The 13,755-nt window shown below is 37.9% G+C and overlaps 1 protein-coding gene across 1 annotated transcript in view; it reads right to left on the reverse strand.

Moving 5' to 3' along the window:
- Window positions 1-1,113: 1,113 nt before the first annotated feature.
- Window positions 1,114-13,755, reverse strand: part of adgrd1 (adhesion G protein-coupled receptor D1) — a 30,251-nt gene continuing 17,609 nt past the window's right edge. The window contains exons 15-26 of the mRNA XM_062417791.1: window positions 8,646-8,719; window positions 7,914-8,037; window positions 5,657-5,760; window positions 4,852-4,963; window positions 4,263-4,416; window positions 2,774-2,840; window positions 2,421-2,487; window positions 2,166-2,257; window positions 1,928-2,054; window positions 1,796-1,837; window positions 1,546-1,638; window positions 1,114-1,458 (exon numbers count right to left, since the gene is read on the reverse strand). Coding sequence (XP_062273775.1) covers window positions 1,363-1,458; window positions 1,546-1,638; window positions 1,796-1,837; window positions 1,928-2,054; window positions 2,166-2,257; window positions 2,421-2,487; window positions 2,774-2,840; window positions 4,263-4,416; window positions 4,852-4,963; window positions 5,657-5,760; window positions 7,914-8,037; window positions 8,646-8,719 — 1,152 coding nt within the window. The 3' untranslated portion in view covers window positions 1,114-1,362. The remainder of the gene's footprint in view (window positions 1,459-1,545; window positions 1,639-1,795; window positions 1,838-1,927; window positions 2,055-2,165; window positions 2,258-2,420; window positions 2,488-2,773; window positions 2,841-4,262; window positions 4,417-4,851; window positions 4,964-5,656; window positions 5,761-7,913; window positions 8,038-8,645; window positions 8,720-13,755) is intronic.

Here is a 13,755-nt window from a genome sequence, read left to right on the forward strand (position 1 = left end):
AATAAAGGCCTTATACACGTTTTGAAATACTGAAATATTTAACTTTAAATCTGACATGAAAAGTGGGTGCAGAGTGACTTACAGTAAATCCTGTTTTAGGAAACTTAATGTTGGTACAGTGTAAGATAAATGACATTTTAAAATGATGTCCTCTCCCTCCATTCTCACAGTATGTTAAGAAAAAAAAGCAACCAGCTTATTGTGTCCCTCCGCTGCAGAACATATTTATTTTAATGTACAAAAAAGTATGAAAATGTAAAAGAAATTTAGCTCTAGAAATAACTAAAGACACTATAAAACTTCACAGAACTGTGTCCACAACACAACCAGTATTCACTATTCTTCAAAAAAGCGTAACATACTGCATCTTACGAAGATGTGAGGTACTGCAAAAATACCAGTCAGTTCATTTCGAGAAAGAAAACACAGACGGACACAGAATTTACCATGAGAACATACTGATTATTGAGCTGTGACACTTTGCAGAAGACGTAAAACAGAACTCAGAATCACAAAATAAATAAATACATTATATCAGAAATACATAGGTTCTAATTCACTGCTACATCGTCCTTCGTTATTATGCAGTTATTATGTTAAAGCTGTGTGAATGAGTTGAAACTTAGAGGTGTTTATCCAGCAGTGAGAACAAGTAAAATGAGCTATTTGTCCTGGGTGCTGATGATCCTGCTGTTAACAGCTGGTGAAACTATTGTATTATTGTTTTGAAGGTATGAATCTACCTTGACAGGAAAATAGAAGTGCTTTCCTTGGTTTTACTGTATCCAAGATCATGTTTTAGTACAGAATTGTTCCCTATTATAACACTTCTCATCCCAAAATGTAGTTACATTTTCTACAAGTAAGTTAAAGCCGATGGATTTGCATAATATTATTTTTTGAGGAGAAATTACATGTTAAAGCATTTCGCTGTGATTTAGATTAACTTTGGCCACCCACTTAATCAACTGCAATGGACATGACAGACCATGCAGCAAGCTAATCCAGACACTCCATTACACAGAGCATCATGGTCAGACCCTGAACTACCCTCTTACACTTGGTGTCACCTCCCTGACCTCCTCAGAAATCCCAGGCTCCTCTTTTTGGGAACACAATATGTTTTTAAATGAGATATTAATAAGGCACAGTTCTTAGAGTCTGTTTGTCTGTTAAGGTGAAGCTATAACTTAGCTACATGACACCTCCTTTGGTATCACTTTCACTTGAGGCTCGGATGAGTGTCCAATTCAACACGTAAAATAGTGGAAAAAAATACTCTGGCATTCAGTGTTTTGTCATTCTACACTAGTAAGCTTCAGATTGCTCTGCTGCCACAGACGAAAACGGTGGCTGGTGGTTTTACACGGCGGAGAGGTCGATACGATTGGCTGAGTTGGTGCTTTTGTCCCATGTGTTCATCTTAGTGGGAGTCACGCCCTCCTTGTTTCCATTCATCTGGAGGATAATAAGGAGAGTATTAGGTTCAGTTAAGAGTTGAACAGCTCATCTTTGCTCTAGCAGAGCTTATACACCAGCACTCACAATGTCAGAGTTGAAGGGCTTCACATTGATGTTTCGAATGGAGCTGCTGGTAAGAGACCACACCTTGGTTTTGTGTTTGAAAGCAGCTCTGACCTACAGTACAGAAAGAAAGAAAACCATTACACCATTAGACCCTATTGCCAAATAAAATTCTGCTGTTGGGTGTGTGGACACTTTTCTCCCACAGGACTTAACACAAAAATAACACAACAATCATTAAAACATGAATGTAACATGTTTATCACCATACCTCAGAGTTGAGAAGACAGTGAAACAAGAAGACAAAGAACCCCTAAAGAAAAGGCAAAGGAGAGTAAACTTTAGGAGGAAATCACAAATGAAACATTTTGGAAAAGACAATATCTTGTAATGAAGACCTTACTTGTAATGAGTTGAATACTGCAAAGATATATAGGAACGGCAGGGAGTGCGTGTTAAAAGCTAGGACACCGAAGATCCAGGAAATGCCAAGTATAGGCAGGAGTACAGCCACTGCCTTTACTGTCAGCCTTAAAACCAAGCAAGAGAAAAAACGTGTTTATATTATTAGCTCTAGACATAAGAACAGTATCTAATAATCAAAACAGCACTGGTGTGATCATGAAAACAAATCAACTCACTTTACAGCATTAGCATCTCCGTGAACTTTGTAATTCTCTCCGCTGATACGAGATATAATTCTGGTCACAGATATCAAAATGCCAATGTTCACCTGTAACACGATTCACGCGTTCATGAACAGAAAACACTATTTTCTTTCTTTCTCAAATAGAACACAATCTCACATCTGATAGAGATTAAAGTTGAAGATCAAATTGGACAATGAATTGTAAACTGTAAAAAATGACAAGTGCAAATTGCTGTAAATTACTCACCACAATGACAAACAGAGCCGGTGCCACAAACGCCCAGATGGCTCCATTTTTCAGTGACAGCCAACAGCTGAGAAAGCAAAGACAGGGGAGAGAGTAAAAAAGAGACATATTGCATTGCGTTCCAAGTGAAAATGCTCTAAAGCTGTAATGTGAATTATGAAATGACATCTGTAGTTACTGTTAACCTGAAAGTTTTTGAATAACATTAAACACAGTTGGCAGTTCCAGTTTTTTTCCAAAGTTGATGTAATTCTTATGCAACGCCACCAAGCTTTGATCAAATCAAATTAATTCAATATAAGTCCATATGATATCTTTTTTTTTTTTGGTTGAAACATGCAGGTCATACTTACTTGTCAACTTCACCATAACTGTCCAGAGCTGATGTCATTGACACCACACAGATCACCAGTGGAGAGCCTGAAAAAACAAGACATAAAAAACCCCCTCATGTTACAAGTCTTAGTACTGAACTTAGTATGTGTGGCTGGATTGACCTGCTAATGGACTATGGGGTAAAAAAAATAAGTTGTTATCAGCACACTCATCTTATTCAATTAAGAAGTATGCAATCAACAGAGTCTATGTTCTATTTTCTTCTAATGAAAACTTAGTCTTTCTTTCCATATTTTCTGATTTCCCTCCTCTGTCTGTGGCACTCAGCCTGTTCAGGACAATTATCTTTTAAATGGCTCACAAATATACAGTGTAATTTAATTAGAAGAAGAAAAAAAATACAGACTACAACTGCTGGGCTGTGCAGTTTTTTGTCACAGTGACTCAAACAAGAGGAGTAAATTGTGCATTTGTAAGGATCTACATTCAGCTGCTGATTAATTCTCATTTGCACTGCTATATTATTGTATTTCAATGTTCAATTCATTGTTTGTATTTGCCTGTTGATGGAAATTGTTAATCATTGTTTAAAAAAAGTTATCTTGTAAGAATAATATGAAACAATCTACTGTAGGGCAATACCACTGACAGGTTAGGACCGATTTATGCAAAATAATTAACTTTTTTGTCCACCTGCACTGTATATGAATGGATGAGATTTTCATGACACTATAGGAAGTGAAAATTGCCATCATCAAAAGTGTGCCTCAACTAATTTTAACAATCGCAGAAACTGTTAAACATCATGGTCCTGATTATATTGTCCAATATGGTAAGAGCTACCCACCAACGATTTCTTGCATGCTCTACTGCGAGGAAACCGTATAAAGGAGGAAATGAAAGATAAAATCTCAATAGCCTTTATCACAGCTTATAGCAGCAGCAATTCATTATGAAATGAATCTACTTTTTTATTTGCATCAGGTATGCTTCTAACTGTCAGAGAAATCTCTAGCACGTAATTTGCAGTTGGCCACACAAAATGAAAAATTACTCTGGCCAGAAGAAAGGAAGTAATAAAAAAAGGATCATTTTTCCACTAATGGATTCAACATGTGGAGGAGAGACGATGCATTCCCCAGCAGCCAAAGAGAGTATATGTATGTCCCAGATTCCTTTCATCTGTCCATCAACTCCAGTTCAACTGAGATCAGGAGAGACAATGTTACACTGGAATGTAACTCAAAGCAGATTTATTTAACGGGTTCATAGTTGTTTACATTTACCAAACAATATTTGACCAGTAAGGTCACTTCAAAAATAGTAAAATCACATTTACAGTAAAGGAATGGCATGAGATAGAGACAGGACACTGGGTCAAATTAGAGACAATAAAATAAGATGACAAGAACAGAAAAGCAATAAAATGTCAAAAGAGAAAGTCATGGCAGATATATCCTCCTCGTAATGTGAGTGTAGTAAATAAAAACTACAGAGCAGACTTACCCCAACCAATGCCGTAGTAGTAGAAGTGTTTGCTTCCCTCAGAGCCAAACACTTTGACCACCATACTGTAGAGGTGGAGGCCCTCCACCAGCATCCAGGCGAATGCACTCAGAAAGAAGAAGTGAAGTAGGACAGCCATTACCTTACAAGGCAGCTGGGACAGGGAACACAAATCCAATTGTTTCATTTCATTTGTTTTTTACTCAACTACAGTATTTTTTCCTTCACACTTTCTTCTTCTTTTTTTCTTTTATACATAATCCTTAATTTTAAACATTCACTTGTAGTTCACTCTTTGCAACATTTAGCATTTTACACTGTAAAACATGAACTATGTTTTCCTCATTATTTATCCAAATGCACACAGACATGCACACTAATCTTTCCGAGGCACACTACAGTCCTTATCGCCTTAATTTGTATTTATCTAATCATTTAATTAACATCATCATTGTCTTTTTAACATTGCAATAATTAAAAAACTGCTTACAATTGTTATCATCAGCAACATCTTTATCAATACTACATGGCTAATTATTATTATTATCATCATTGTCAACATGAGCAGAGTGCTGTACTGTGTAACTACCGTGCCGGGGCTGAAACGAGCACTGATGAGCAGTAAGATCTCAGCCACCAGGATGGCGAAGGACAGGTTGGCGTGGATGTGGTAACGTTGGTTACGGATGGTACTCACTGACCTGCAGAGCAGCAGTGGGACAATATCATATCAGATTGCTATTTTCTTGTGATCAAAATGAAATTTTTTGAACAGATATTTATGTTCACATTGGTGCAGTTATGAAATGAAAAAAATATTTATCAAGGCACATGGAGTGTATGTGTGAATCTGTCGATTGATTGATATATTATGATACATTATATGTTACAGTCCCCCTCCACTCAAAAATGTGTTTTGCTTCTTGTTACCTCACTTGGATGTTTGGACTTCACTGTGCAGAGTTTGACACATCTGTTTTCACACGCATCTGGTGAAGGAGGAAAGTTTCTCCATGCTCATCTTAAACCTGACCTATGATTGTGATTTTGTGACATCACAACTAGTTTGGAGCCAATCATGGTTCAGTATGCCACTTTGATAAGTATGCTGTGGAAACTTGAATGAGAATGGACTTTTAAGTGAGGTAGGAGACATCACATGTTCAGTAGTTACATTTGCATACTCATTGATTCTTTTTTTTCTTTTTCTTTTTTTCTTTTTGATGAAGGAGGAGTAGATTTAATTTTAACTTAGAGAAAAACTAATTTATCACAAATCATTAGGCTATTGAAAGCAGAGTATTTGTATATGTCTTCAAAATGTCTGGAGGGGTTCTTTAAACGTAAAGATTTATGAATGTGAGCAATTCATTTGAGTGATTGTTGATACTCACGACAGGACTGCAAAGGTGACCAGAGTGATGGCAAGACAAAAGATGGAAATTGAGCAGCCAACATAACCAATGGTTGACAGTGCCACCTGGTGGATGGTGGTGAGCTGTGTATGGAGACACATTGCTATCAACAATGGACCAGACAATTTGTAAAAACATGATTATTTTTCTTACATGGAGGGTTGGTACATTGTACCAGCAACACACATGCAAAGTTAGTTCTTTCCAGTCTCCTGGCCTGTGTGTGTGTGTGTGTGTGTGTGTGTGTGTGTGTGTGTGTGTGTGTGTGTGTGTGTGTGTGTGTGTGTGTGTGTGTGTGTGTGTGTGTGTGTGTTATAAGCCAAGAAATTCAAAAGAGCTCAGTAGAGTCTATAATGATGAACACAATATTGACCTTCATTAGTATTTACTCAAGCAGGCTACCTTCCAGGACTGGGCAAGAATATATAATTCAACCATCAAAAAATCTGAGTAAAATGGCTCAAATTCTCCTCAGTAAAGGATAAAAAAGTTGGATATGACAACTTTTTGAGAAACAGGTTTTACCAAAAAAAAAAGGGGGAAAAAAGAAATACATGTGTTAAACATTTCAAATAAAGTTGTATGAACTCACTGTAAACATACAGTCAAATATTATTTATTGTTACATATTGTTTTAATGGTTCTGGGATAAACAGCATGCACATTGTCCAAAAAGCTAATTGTATTGTGTTTCTCCTTACGCACATGGTCATGGTGTACAGCCTTGTGCATTGATGTTGTTTTGGAGTTCAAGCTATTTTGAGGGTTTGGGTTTAATTCTCCATTAACTGTCTTCACATGTGCCTTGTCATTATGAGGGCAGAGGAGTCTCAGTCTTCCAGAAAAGGGATACGTGGGATGTTCCCTTGCAGCTAAGGGATGAGGCAGCCCACTAATTAGAGACTGGCTAGGGGAAAGTATAGCATCAAATAAACTTCTGCTCCTTAAATACAGCACTGGCCCACTTAGCAGCAATAAGAACTCCTGTTCTATATTTAAAGAAGCCAATGGGGTTGCTGACCATACTCCCGTGGCACATATTCTTGGATAACAAAGACTCAGTCTGTGGTGACAATGCACATGGGACTGGTGTTCCAAGTTGCTCTAAATCCAGATAATGTAAATGTAAAATACTCTGCAGAAGAGCATTTAGAATTGAGGAGAAGCAGCGATAAAACGTTACCCCAGATGTTTCAAAGGGACACCTTCTGGCCGATCGTTAGAGGGACAGCTTTTTGGTCTCATGGGGGACTGTGGTCCTTGAGGAATTGACCTTTGCAGTGATCCAAAAGAACCACACTTAATCATGGTTGTCCACAGCACTTCTGTATAAAACCACCAGTAAAACCGACATCGTGACTGTGCAGGTCTGCTTACAATTGACCTACAGCGAGGAACTGCAAACTGTCCAAAAGGATAGAGTGGGGGCTTCTGGTCGGTGGGTTAGTGTGTGGTAGACCACTGTTTCCTTTCTAATTATGCTACAACAAATCTACTTATCTGTGACATGACAGTGAGGGAGGGATACACTTTTGAAAATGGTGGCATAAACCTCTCTAAATAAGTAGTGGGAGGTTTACTGTTTCTGCAAATGTACAACAGATTAAGGAAAAAGCTCAGTGGTCAAAATCATCACATTAAACCTTCAAGAATTATTTTTTTGGCCACCTGGGGGCAATGCAATAAACTATATACACAATGACATATTATCACCATATAAGGTTGAGATGGCTTAAGTGTTAGCAAAATGCTTCATATCCAGTGGATATTGAGCAACATTAGCATTCCTTTGGAGTCATATTTTTGGCCAGCAAGCGAATGTAAGTCCAATTATTCATTCTTTTTTTTTTTTTCTTTTTTTTTTTTAAATCTTCGTTTTAGTCTCCCCAAACTCCTCCTGCCAAATGCTCCACTGTGTTTGCCGGATAGTAGCAAACTTTGTCTGTTCACCATTTGGTGCTGGACAGGTATTGCAGGTTTATCAGGGATTTTCCCCCTTAAAACAACTGCCTGTTGTGGCTCGAGATGAGGTTGATGACAACAGTGAGAGTCAAAGCAGCAGAAGCCAAAACAAGAAGCTGAAAGAAACTAAAGCGCTCCATAGGGGAACTGCAGAGTTGTGTAATAATCCTCTGTAAATTCATCACTTGAATGAGAAATTAGTTTCACATTACACATAGTACTTTAATCTGTTGTTCCTACAAAATTACAGCAGCTTTTAAGAGTGGCCTCATACCTTTATGGGCACCACTTGCATAAGGATGGCAAAGTTGGTGAGGTGGTTGCAGAGACACACAGAGTATGTCATGTTTCCATCTGAGCGGACACAACCTTCGTTGGACCATACTCCCTCCTTTGAACTGAAATAGAAGACAATTAGGTATTATTAACGGTGAAACATAGAGAAAACATACATATAAAGATGTAAGCGTTCAAATCTGAAAGAACAACCTTAAAGAACAGAAGAGACAAGGCTTTTGTAGGATCACTAATGGCAAAGATCACTCAACATGATCTATTGTGGGAGGCACACTGAGAATTTCCTTTGCTGAACTTACCAGGGCAACCTGACATAGCGATCCAATAAATCACATTTTTCTTGAGCTTTCAGGGCAAAGGGGAGTTAGGAGAGGAAGCCTTTAAATCCAACTAAAACACACTCCCTTTAAAAATGATTTATATTTTCTAAATAGTGTTTTGGCTTCCCTTATCATAGCGCCACTTTTTCTTCAGTGGGCTGTTGGTCAAGATACATCAAACTGAAACAGCAAGACACGTCACACCGGGTGTTTTTGATTTGAATGAGAAAAGGGAAATACACCTTTTCCAAATCTTTTGTTATTGCCTGTGATTCAAGACTTGTGCAAAGAAGATCCAATGAATCAACAATCAAGACAAAGCCTCTCTGGCTCCACATCTGAATGAATAATTGGGACATGCTGTATCTAAATCATGCACATAGACCCACCTATAGTCCAAGAAGGCACAGTAGAGGAAGACTTTATTGCTCTGATTTAATACTTGGTCCTGCTGTTCTTTAGTCTGAAAAAGAGAAATAAAACAAAGTTGAGACAGTGCTATCTTTAATTATGTGGCATACAAAAACATTTATTTTGGATTGTACTAGCTCATTAAATTACAAACTTTGTTGTTCCAAATCTAGGAGCCACTTGCTTGGAAAATGTGATTTGATTGAGAAAACAGCGTTGAATATTTAAGACACAAATTAGCGGCATTCTTTCCTTAATGCTCATTCTTTCATCATACACTCAACAGAAGCCATGGATCTTGATATATTGCATAAAAAAACACTGAATAACTTACTATTGGATCTAAGGACGAATAAACCACTTCATTAATTCAGCTTCTGATACCAAATAAAATGCTTCATTACTTCAACTAGAAGAGCTTGAGATCATAGTAGAGGAAAGACAAGACGCAGATCACCACTCAGCAAAGGTGATTATTCCGCTGAAAGAAAATCCCTACTGTCTACAAGAATCTTATTTGATTATAACTCACTTTTTCCATGTCATTCCTTAATATGAGATTTGGCATCCCAAGAGACAGTGAGCTAATGGCTAAAGTGCAAGAACTCAGTAATTGGGGCTTGGCCCTGGTTTCAGGTCAAACCGCTACCCTCCTCAATCTGTCATCTGAAGAAAACAACACTTTCATTGGCTGGTTGGGTGTATACTGAGAGACTGCTCACCTCCTCTCACTCCTCGAGCCTTGACTCTCAGACTGAATAAGTATATGATTAGATGGACTGTGTCTGCACTATTTCCTTCTGGAAAAAGTGAGAGTGAGAGTGAAACTGACAGTCAGGCTGTCTGTTTCCTGGCCCATAGGCTCAGTGATTCATATTACAAAGCATAGCACACGTACATTGACTTCATTGTGTAACCAAATCGTTGCTCTCATTCTGTCTGTTTCGCACATGCGGCTCTTTAGTCATCATGTATTGTTACCCCCGAGATGAATGCATGGATAGACATGTGGCCCATTAGAGCAAGCAGGACAATGGATCCAAGAACCATGAGACCGCCATAAATGCACCCCGTCATCGCAGACCAGCTTTGAGGAGCTGCAACAACCCTGTGGGTGAATTTACTGCTCCCCCGTGGGCTTTAATAACTCACATTTCTTGTTGGGTGTAAATGAAAGCAGATGGAAGAAAGACAAACTGTAATCCGCGTACTGTAAGCCTTTGCTTTACAGTGTCGTGTGTTTGCGCTCCACAGTCACTGAACGTTTAATGTTGCAATGAAGGAAGACTAATTATCCACATTAAGAACAAAATGTAAACCCTGTCTTGTGGGAAACAATCCATAATTATCAAACCCGAATAGGTACAAGATCCACTCTAACATAAACATTAACTAACAGATCATAAAACATGAGAAGTGCTGTTTGGCCATGCTTTACCTCTAGCAACTGTCTGTTTGTGATACGTTCAGCGTGTGTTTTGGAGTTGGTATCTGAGGAGAGGTGCAGGAACCTGAAAGTCACTGCTGAGTGTTAAAATGCACTCGGAGATCCGGCCAAGATCTGCGCGCACGCTGTTGTTCCCCAATGCCCCGAGGCCTCAGCATCTACCAGCCAAGACTGCAGCTGGCACTCCAACTCTTTATTAACAACAGAAGGCCAGCAAACACCACCTTGGAAATCACTTTGAGTATCATAAGAAGGATAGACAACAGAGAGGAAGAGAGGAAGAGGGGACAGAGGAAGCTAGTGACCAGAGAGTGATGCAGAGTGACGGGTTGATATAAAGGAGGAGAGTCAGGAGAGAGGATAGAGAGGCTGATAAATCGTAGATAGTCAAGGTGTTTCTAGTGCTCCTACGCATGTCACTCTGTCCTATTTGATACAGCTGTCAACCACATCTTCATCTACAGTGCTTGCTTTAACCACAACTTTTACAGATTTTTCAACAGTGGGAGTTAAGAAATGAAAGAAAACAGACTTTAATCTTCAGATTGACCAGCAGCTATCAGTGGTGGAAGAAGTATTAAGATCCTTTAAGAAGGAGTTCAACAATGTAAAAATACTAAATTAAGACTGAAACTGCATTCAAAATCTTACCTACCTAGCAGCAAGATGTACTCATAGTATCAAAGTACTTGTTCTGCAGAAACAGTATACCTGTGAGTGATGCATTATTACATATGATATTATAAGATTAAATAGATTTTGTGAGTAGCGTTTCACTGTTGCAACTGGTCACATGCTTTATACACTATCCCATCCAGGTGATCAGAACCCCTCTAATGGGTTAAGATAAATATGAGGGGTCATGAAATGATTCATGGAAAAAAGCTTAAAACAAAGTTCTGCTACACAGATTTGTAGCAAATATTTGCATTTTTTGTGAAATATTAGATGATTTAACGTCTTTGGGCTTAACATTTTTCATTTAAATGACACCATCTGGGGGGTTTTAGAGGGGACATTTTTCTTTGGTAGAACTGCCAATTCAAAGACATCTGAAAAGTGACAAGTTTCCATCTAGATACAGATTTTTTTTAAGTGTCACAAGTGTAAAAAAGTTAAAGTTTAAATCTGCAGTAAGTTCTGAATTTATTATATATAATAATCAAAATATATTCTTTGAGGCCATTATTGCCTTTTATGGATAGCAACAATTGAGAGATGACGAGAAACAGGGTGAGAGAGACGGAGAATGTTATATGCTACATTATAAAGCATGCATCTAGGCTGTGAAATAAATGTTGTGGGTAAAAAGTACAATATTACCCTCTGGAATGTAGTAACGTAAAAGTGGAAAGCAACATAAAGTGAAAATACTCATGTTCTGTAAAGCACAATCACCTCCAAATTGCACTGAGTAAATGTTTCACACTGGCAGCTATGATACGTAGAGAGTATTTTGGGTATACAGATACCACTAAGCTGAAACAGCTGCGAGTAGAGAATAGTACTATAAATTATAATACTTGTTTGGAGTAAACAAACTGTTTATAGCTGCCATGTCATCGTCATTACATGCCTGTGATCATGTTTTACATAACAACAATTTATGGGGAAATTCCGAGCATTGTTAAAGATTTGAATGGTGTATCCTGATGACTCGGTCGTGGCAACACATCTATCAACCGTTTACACCGCCACGCCATCAGCTGTCATGCTAACTAAATGGCCCTGAATGTTAACATGAAAAATGCTGTCTGCTGTCTGATGTGTACATCTCTTTAGCACAAACTAAGCCGAGTCCTTTTTCTGGTTGATGACTGTGTTGAGCCTGTTGGGTAAAATGATGAGGGATGAAAATAAACACTCTCATGCATCACAAAAGTATATAAGTCTTAGATGACATACAGAACCCAGCAATTTGTGTAAATCCAAGCTTTTCTGTCCTCTGCGGTATCTGTCAGACCTCCCATGACTGGCAGAGCTGGATGCCGGAGCCTCGCTGTGGCTGAGCTAGCTTCAGCAAACACAGACAGCGTATTCCTCTGAAAATCCCTAGATTTTGGGCAATTACAGGCCAATCTAAATTTTAACTTTCGACGTCTGGTTTTCGAATAAGGTGCTATCTATCAATTTTGTTTCAACAGTCAATTCAAAACAGACAGTGCTGTCAGAAATGCAGACAGGAGTAAACCATTACACAGCCTCCTGTATAAACACACATGCAAGCTTCCATTTCTGTACTTTAGTCTGCAATAATCTAAATTAAAAAGTTAAACTCACAAATAACTATCAACTATCACCAAATAGACAACTTTGGAATTATGTTTTTAGGGTTCTGTGATATGGACAAAATCAAATATCATGATATTTTGGACCAAATACCTCGATATCAATATTGTGACAATATTGTTGGTGCTTTCACAAAATATTAACACAATGAGATTTATGATAAATAATCATCAGTAATGCGGATATAAGGACTAAATGCTATGCTTACGTCCATTTTGGCTCACATTTGTTCTTGCTTATGTATGCTCCTGTCAAACTGCTCTGTAATTGTTTGTTTGTCGCTTTGTTCAGTCATAGTTTGCTTTGCTCTTACTGTGTGCTGCTTATGTCACTCTTAGTTTTATACTTATTGTAACTAACTTGACTTATAATGATTTAAATCTGTTTCTTGATTTTAGGCTGCCAACTCACACCTGGCCAGGGACAACAGATGAAAACTAGCCTTTGGGCTAATTCTGGCATATTTACAGATATGTTCATTAATATGCACTGTCCCTGACAAATAAACTAATAAAATAAAATAAATAAATAAAGGCAAATAATAGAACCGTTAGAACAGTCTGGTCTATAAAATGACATCACTTTACTGTAATACAGCCTTTAAAACCAGGTAAAGACTTATGAAATCTTGTGATATTAAAATATCCAAAATCTAAGACGATAGTCTCATATCACATCATAAACATAATATCAATATATTGCTCAACCTTGATGACCAGCACTGTGTACACTAATAGTATGCTGCAGTGAAACCAAATTGGCAGTAGTCTATTTTTAAATACCCCAAATGGTGACATCCAAGTAAAATTTCATTTACACATATCAAATGTGAGCTTATATTCAAAGAACGCTAAATAATGAGCATAAAAAAAATCTTGACATTTTGACAAAAGAATAAAAAACTCCAGGAAGTGCAAGTAAAAGGGCCTTGAGTAAATGTTCGCCAAATATGAAATATCACTTACAAAAATAAAATAAAAAGTCTTGCAAACACCCACTCAATCCATCCAGTGCTGGCACCATAATATGCAGCCACAAGTGCAGTCAGGCATATTTCAGGAGCAAAGAAGTCTAAATAAAGGCTTTGGTTGCGCTAAATATAAGAAGCAGCAAAAAAGGAAAAAGGAATTACACAACAGCATGAGTGAATAAGTCAGCTATCTTAATCTTCTCCTTTTCCCTCAAATGTTCCAAATATTTGAGAACACAGAGAGCCAGTGTGTAATTTGGACTGCACTTTCTGCGTTTGGTATAGATATCATTTTTTAACAGTGGGGCTGCCTGGAGGGCCAATAATAACAGCACTGAAACTCATCAGTCACACTTTATATGACTACATCCTATTATCTAAA

The sequence above is a fragment of the Scomber scombrus genome, chromosome 4, assembly GCF_963691925.1.
Source record: "Scomber scombrus chromosome 4, fScoSco1.1, whole genome shotgun sequence".
Classification (NCBI taxonomy): domain Eukaryota; kingdom Metazoa; phylum Chordata; class Actinopteri; order Scombriformes; family Scombridae; genus Scomber; species Scomber scombrus.